The 7849-nt window shown below is 44.4% G+C and overlaps 1 protein-coding gene across 1 annotated transcript; it reads right to left on the reverse strand.

Moving 5' to 3' along the window:
- Positions 1-463: 463 nt before the first annotated feature.
- LOC143317624 (NLR family CARD domain-containing protein 3-like) lies at positions 464-7111 on the reverse strand. Its single transcript, XM_076725724.1, has 7 exons — positions 6909-7111; positions 4951-6754; positions 4688-4861; positions 2963-3136; positions 2352-2525; positions 1257-1303; positions 464-1088 (listed from the first exon to the last, which is right to left on the reverse strand). Exons 1-7 carry the CDS (start codon positions 7069-7071, stop codon positions 535-537), a joined length of 3090 nt encoding a protein of 1029 aa, XP_076581839.1. The 5' UTR covers positions 7072-7111; the 3' UTR covers positions 464-534.
- Between the last annotated feature and the right edge of the window lie 738 nt (positions 7112-7849).

Consider the following 7849-nt stretch of genomic DNA (forward strand, 5'->3'; position numbering starts at 1 on the left):
GTCAACAAACAGTTCAAGTGTTATCAGCCATCAGGAATTAGTTTGTGCTCGCTCTTGGTTCTTGGTTCAGCTCGATGTTGTTGAGTAAAATGAACCATGAAAACACAACATGAAGTGAAACAATCAAGACGATATCTGATATTTTAACGGTTATTGGTCTCCTTGATTTCTAATAATCTGTATCAGCCCTGAAAAAACCGTATCGGTGGACCTCTGGTCCTGATCTGAGAGACACAACAAACACTCACAGCAACATTCAGCTTTGATTGGAACAAGATCCAGAATTGAAATCAACACACAGCTGAAGGTTCAAGTCAACAGTGTTTCCACAGTTTAATGATCACAGCTTCCATCTTTAAAGGACTGGAAGTGGAAGAAGTTCACAAAGTAAATGAGGAATCTTTTCAATCATTTTCAACAAAGTTCATTGATCAATTTATTCCAATAACCTGAAAGACTGATGTGACTGAGATCCTGCACAGACTCAACTGATCTGTTCAGCAGTGTTTCTCTAACAGGAGGAGACTCTCCCTCCTACAGAGGACACAGAGACACTGAGGAACCAGAACAGAACCAAAAACCAGGATAAAGAGGTTCAGTGAATGTGGTGTTGAAGGTGTGGAGGTGGATCAGTGAGTCAGAGGAGACTCTGTAGAAGGACAGAGTGCCAGCAGGACAGTCCACATACACTCCTACTCTGTGAGAGACAGAGGAGGAGGAGGAGGAGGAGGAGGAGGAGGAGGAGGAGATGGACATTGTTCTCTTCTTGTGACAGACAGAGTAATTACCATCAGAGCAGAAGAGTCTCCAGGACTGATCATTCCATCCAAACAAACACTCATCACTGTTTCCTTTCCTTCTGATTCTTCTGTAACTCACTGATACATAAACCTCTCCTCTCCACTCGACCTCCCAGTAACAGCGACCAGTCAGACCAGTTCCACACAGCAGCTGAGGCCACCGGTCAAACCTGTCTGGATGATCAGGATATGACTGATCCTCCATCACATACGTCATCGTCCTGTTGTTGTCAGACAGTTTGATCCTTCTGTTCACTGTGTTTGTGTCCAGTTTGAGTTCACAGGAATCTGATGGAGAGAAGAAGAAGAAAACAGCTGCAGTTATTGATCCATCATCTGTTGATTGATGGACAGTTTGATGATGACATCAGAGATGTGAATGAGTGATGTCACAGTTTGAAGATGGCTGAATGTGCTCTGCTTTGTTTTCATCAGTCAAATTAAAGACACACTTACACTTCCTCAGACCTGGTCTCAACCATCGGACTCCAGCAGGCTGCATCCTGAAAGGAGGAGGGGGGTCAGAGCAGCACCTCCTCTTTCAGCATGTAAACATGGACGTTACATCACTCTCATACACACAAACACAACATGTTGATCCGGCCTGCTTCTCCCTGCTGCCCCTAAACCTCTTCAGCTCTGCTCAGACACTGACAGTGACACTGATTCTCTCTCATCATTAAATCTGCCTTCATCAGCTCATTTCCTCATTTCAATCTGTTGCTGACTTCTAAGCTGCTTCACTCATTGAGCGCTCTCTCGCTCTCCCACCTGTGATGATCAAAAATCAGTCTGACTTTGTCTTCACTGAACAAACCAACAGAGCTTTAATCATTGGTTATTGGACACGGTTCTCCTCGTCATGTCCCATATGTGACCATGCTTCATGTGTTCATTAGAATTGTGAATACTGTCAATAAATTCAATATCTGAGACAAGTCATCATGACTCTGTTGTGTCGAAATCTTTTCATGTCAAACTTTCTGAAGTTCACCAGAACAAGAAGAGCCACTTGATGTCTGCACATGGAAATATTAACAAGCCATGTTTGCTGTGAAGACCATGTTCAGTCCAATTGTTCTCCACTGATGAAGGAACAGTCCAACATTTTGAGAAAAACACTTGAATGAAGCATCTCAAAAGTCCTGCTCTGTCCTGTGGTTGTCAGGTTCCAGCAGTTCGAACTAAATAGAACTGCTTTGGACTTATTGGAAGCTTGTTTTTATGTCTTTTGAGGACAAAAGGACATTTGTCAAACTGACAGACAGTTCTTTTTCCATGCAGAGATCTGTCCAAACTGCATCAATTATGACCAACAGGTCATTATCATGTTTGTTCCTGGAGATGTTCTCCTTGAGACCTCCAACACAAATATGTCCTTTTCATGTTCAACCAGTGTTTATGTTGTGATCAAAGGACAAAGGTTTCCTACATGTGTGATTGTTCACGTCTCACTCACATCCACCATCAACCAAAAAGACAGACAACATGTTTCCAGCTCTTCCTCCTCTTTCACACTGACTGACTGTGGCTGCAGCAGCCTCTTCATACCTGAGAGTGTCCAGTCTGCAGTGAGGATCCTCCAGTCCAGCAGACAGCAGCTTCACTCCTGAGTCTCCTGGATGATTGTAGCTCAGGTCCAGCTCTCTCAGATGGGAGGGGTTGGATCTCAGAGCTGAGGCCAGAGAAGCACAGCCTTCCTCTGTGATCAGACAGCCTGACAGCCTGAAAACACACACAACAACACACACGGAAGATCATCTGAGGGTCCTGCTGTGTCTGTCAAATCATTGCTCTCAAAACGCAGAGATCTGATAGGATGAGTAGCATCACGTGGGAGGATTTACAACACATAATAATTCTTAACAGTTTCTGTGTTTTAGGTCAACGACTTCACACTTGACAATTCACTTCCTGAGGTCCTCAGCGACACCTTTGTGGTAAATAATCATGACTGAATCAGGAATAAAGCAATGTCCACTAATCAAAGTCACATGACAACAACACAGAAATGAGGATTTCCATCTCAGCCGGACTTCATAAATGAAAGGAATATTGAGAGAAAAAAACTGCAATTCAATATATGTATTGTCAAATGTGTGGATTTCTGAGGTTAAAGAAAGACGTCAACGCTTTTACAACAAACAGTAACTTGATCTGACCTGAGAGTTTCCAGTGCACAGTGTGGACTCTCCAGTCCAGCAGACAGCAGCTTCACTCCTGAATCCTGCAGGTTGTTGTTACTCAGGTCCAGCTCTCTCAGACTGGAGGCCTGAGATCTGAGGACTGAGGACACAACCTCACAGCTTCTCTCTGAGAGGTTACAGCCACTCAGTCTGAAGAAGAAGAAGAAAAAGAACATTTATTTTAAAATGTTGAGTCTCTTCTCAGCATGTGTGCAAATCTTTGTTGTTCCATCATAAACATGTTGTAGATGTGAAAACAAATCATCAGTGAATCACAAATGAACATCCAGAAACCAACGTCACATGACATAAAAAATGAATCTGGGAGAAAATGAGGCTCATTGATATTTTTAGTTTTTGTGAAATGATGTTCAGAAATAATTTCACAGCCTTCAGTCGAACATCGTCTTTTGTGTGAATGTGAAAAAATAGTATGCACGAATCTGAATGTGTGAGTTTGATTTAAAAAATCTCACAAATGAAGGTTTAGCTGTAGAAATATTTTTCCATGTTTGAAAAGGTTTTGTGCAAACAGATAATCTGAATATACTTCAGATATTTTCAGCAGTGAAGTTTCAGAGTCTGAGAGACTGAAACACAAATTTCCTATCTTTGTGAGTGACACTGAAGTTTAAGCTACAAGTTCACTGAGCTGGTAGGAAATAATTCACTGAGCATCTCTCAGTCCACGCAGGCGTCCATTCATTGTCCTCATGTCTGTAAGAACACAGCTGTGCTGCTGTTCCACTGACTGAAAGCTCAGAGTTGTGTGATATATTCAGAGGAACAGTTTGAGTCAGCCATAGAGGCTGTGTTCTGTGGAGCTCTGGTTGTGTCTGTGGTTGAGGCTGTCACAATCCCTCCTGATGGCCACACACGTCAAACACCACTTTGCTTCATTCTCTGGCGAGCTGGACCCAGACCCAGCTCTGAGACTGGACCAGCACCTGCCAACAGCAGTCTGTCCAGCCATTGGATGGGCCCTGCCGTCGTCATCTTCCCTGATGAGTCCTCTCTCTCTGGTCAAAACAAACCCTGCCCACACCTGACCTGCTCCACACGAGGTTCTGTTCACAGTTTCAGACTGAACTTTAATTCTTCTCCTGATGGTTTTCTCTATGAGGATCCAGACTCTCTGCTGAGGGAATACGTTCTGTCTGCAGACCTGCTGAGCCAGACGTTCAAAGCCGTGTGACCACAGAAGAACAAACCTGATGCTTCATGTTGTTTTCAGCCACAGGAACCTTCTTGCATTTAGCTGGTAATCAATCATTTTGTCTCTGTTTGCTTCAGGTCACATTAACACTTTAAATCTGACACAGCAGATCTTCAACACACTGAAAGAATGATGAAGGTACAGAATCGAGAGACCACTTTGGATCCTGGTTTTATGTTTGGTCCTGATTTACTGTCAGTTTCATTTGACACTACTGGTACTGCAGCTAATAGAACAACTGATGAGTTTATTAGTATTTATCATCGACTCGTAGCTTTCTGTCAGCATGTCTCTCTTGTCTTATTTGCAGGAACAGTTTTGATGAACCAAACATCTCTTCTTTTGGAATCTGCACAGAGGCTGATGAAGGAAACCTCAGTGAACAAAGAAAGCTGTTTTGTCAAACTTACATCGTAGTTCATCCTCCAGAGCTACACGTGATACAGCCTCTATGCTTGTCAATACAAACAGTAACTTGATCTGACCTGAGAGTTTCCAGTGCACAGTGTGGACTCTCCAGTCCAGCAGACAGCAGCTTCACTCCTGAATCCTGCAGGTTGTTGTTACTCAGGTCCAGCTCTCTCAGAATGGAGGACTGGGATCTGAGGACTGAGGACAGAACTTCACAGCTTCTCTCTGAGAGATTACAGCCACTCAGTCTGAAGAGAAAACAGTGAAAAAATGGGAACTTATTCATTTTTCTTTTGTTAAAAGATTGAGCATTTATTAATGACTAAATTCTACTTACAGAATTTTGTTGGAGGCTTTGACTACTGGCAGCAGCCTCAGAAGAGCCTCCTCTGAAGCAGAGAATTTCTTCAGGTCAAACACGTCCAGATCTTTGTCTGATGACAGTAAGATGAAGACCAGAGCTGACCACTGAGCAGGGGACAGTTCATCTGTGGAGAGACTTCCTGAACTCAAGGACTGTTGGATCTGATCCACCAGAGAACGATCATTCAGTTCATTCAGACAGTGGAACAGATTGATGCTTCGCTCTGCAGAAGGTGTCTCTTCAATCTTCTTCTTGATGTACTTGACTGTTACCTGATTGGTTTTTGAGCCACTTCCTGTCTGTGTCAGCAGGCCTCGTAGGAGAGTCTGATTGGTCTTCATGGAAAGACCCAGGAGGAATCGGAGGAACAAGTCCAGGTGTCCATTTGGACTTTGTAAGGCCTTGTCCACAGCACTCTGGTGCAGCTGTTTTAGTTCATGTTGTCTGTCTCTAAAGACTTTAGACCACCAGGAGTTTGCTTGTTCTTCTGACAGCAGATTGACTCGAGATTTGATGAAGGTCAGATGGACATGAAGAGCAGCCAGAAACTCCTGAACACTCAGATGGACGAAGCAGAACACCTTGTCCTGGTACAGTCCTCTCTCCTCTTTGAAGATCTGTGTGAACACTCCTGAGTACACTGAGGCTGCTCTGATATCGATGCCACACTCTGTCAGGTCTGATTCATAGAAGATCAGGTTTCCTTTCTGCAGCTGCTCAAAAGCCAGTTTTCCCAGAGACTTAATCATCTTCCTGCTCTCTGGAGTCCACTGAGAATCTGACTCAGCTCCTCCATCATACTTGATGTTCTTCCCTTTGGACTGAACCACCAGGAAGTGGATGTACATCTGAGTCAGGGTCTTGGGCAGCTCTCCTTCCTCTCTGGTCTTCATCACATCCTCCAGAACTGTAGCAGTGATCCAGCAGAAGACCGGGATGTGGCACATGATGTGGAGGCTTCGTGATGTCTTGATGTGGGAGATGATTCTGTTGGCCTGCTCCTTGTCTCTGAACCTCTTCCTGAAGTACTCCTCCTTCTGTTCATCAGTGAACCCTCTGACCTCTGTCACCATGTCAACACACTCAGGAGGGATCTGATTGGCTGCTGCAGGTCGTGTGGTTATCCAGAGACGAGCAGTGGGAAGCAGTTTCCTCCTGATGAGGTTTGTCAGCAGCACATCCACTGAGGTGGACTTTGTAGCATCAGTCAGGATCTCATCGTTGTGGAAGTCCAGAGGAAGTCGACACTCATCCAGACCATCAAGGATGAACAAAACCCTGAACTCTTCAAACCTGCAGATTCCTGCTTCTTTGGTTTCAGGAAAGAAGTGATGAACAAGTTCCACCAAGCTGAACTTTTTCTCTCTCAGCACATTCAGCTCTCTGAAAGTGAATGGAAACATGAACTGTATGTCCTGGTGGGCTTTGTCTTCAGCCCAGTCCAGAGTGAACTTCTGTGTTAAGACCGTCTTCCCAATGCCAGCCACTCCCTTTGTCATCACTGTTCTGATTGGTTCATCTTGTCCAGGTGGTTTAAAGATGTCTTCACATCTGATTGTGGTTTCTGGTCCGTGTGGTTTCCTGGATGCTGTTTCAATCTGTCTGACCTCATGTTCATCATTGACCTGTCCAGTCCCTCCCTCTGTGATGAAGAGCTCTGTGTAGATCTGATTCAGGAGGGTCTGCTTTCCTGCTGTAGCGATCCCCTCAAACACACAATGGAACTTCTTCTTCAGGTTAACTTTCAGTTGACGGGGACACACTGAGGCAAGATGTTCTGAATGAAGACACAACAAATAAATCAATAAGTGATTGATAAAGTTCAGATGAGAATTTAATGGCCTTGTCTGAACATATTTTGGTCCATCTGTTGAGACATCAGTGAATGTTCCACTGATCCAGCAGTTAAACCTTTAGAGAAATCCTCTTACTGCTCTGCAGACGCTCAGCCAGCTCCTCCTCCTTCATTCTCCTCAGGAAGTGCAGCGTGATCTTCAGAAATGCCTCTCTGCTGCTCCTCCTCTGCTCTGCATCATCATCCTCATCCTCCCCCTGACTCTCTAAACATTCTGGGTCATCTGGACTCAGAACCATCTTGATCTTCTTCAGCTCGTTCCTCACAAAAGTGACAATGTTCTCCTCCAGCAGCTGGAACAGAAGATTATATGAATGACAAAAAGTGAAATCACGGAAGCAAACATCAGATCCATGTTGGACAGACTGACCGTCCACTGGTCTAAAAAGTGCAGCGTGGAGATTATTGTGAACAGAATAGATGTGAAAGCAGCTGTTGTACATGTACAGACCATAAAGATGGCGTCCAGGTGAGTTTGATGCTGCTGGGAAGACTGACCACTGTGAACCTCTGAGCTCTTCTGGTGGACTCTGTGGAGGAATCATGAAGAATTAGCTCACATCATGTCCGTCCACACAGAGACAAACACCAGCTGAAGGTCCTTTGATAATCCAGTTCCTTTTGCTAACTGGATGCTAACTGTCCAGCACAAATTGGCAGTGAGTCACAATAAAGTGAGTGAAACATGAGAAAAGCAAAGAGAGAAGCAGAGAATACTGGATCAAAGCAAAGCTGAGGGTGATTTCACATCCAGCTGTGTTTCAAATGAAAGCTGGAACGTTCTTCTCTGGACTACATGAAGGAAACAGGTGCAGTTGTTGCTCATAGAAGTTGCTCTGGCTCTTTCTTTTATTCTTGGACAACATGTATTTGTTCTTGTCCACTTGTTTGACACACAACACATATTTGAGCTTTGTCTCCTCTCTGAGCTCCTGCAGCCTTTAGTTACCCATAACACCCTTCTCTGCATCATACGTCTTCACAGAGGCACAACTCCAGCCTGATGTGAGGCGCCAT

This window comes from Chaetodon auriga, assembly GCF_051107435.1.
Source record: "Chaetodon auriga isolate fChaAug3 chromosome 23 unlocalized genomic scaffold, fChaAug3.hap1 SUPER_23_unloc_1, whole genome shotgun sequence".
NCBI lineage: Eukaryota > Metazoa > Chordata > Actinopteri > Chaetodontiformes > Chaetodontidae > Chaetodon > Chaetodon auriga.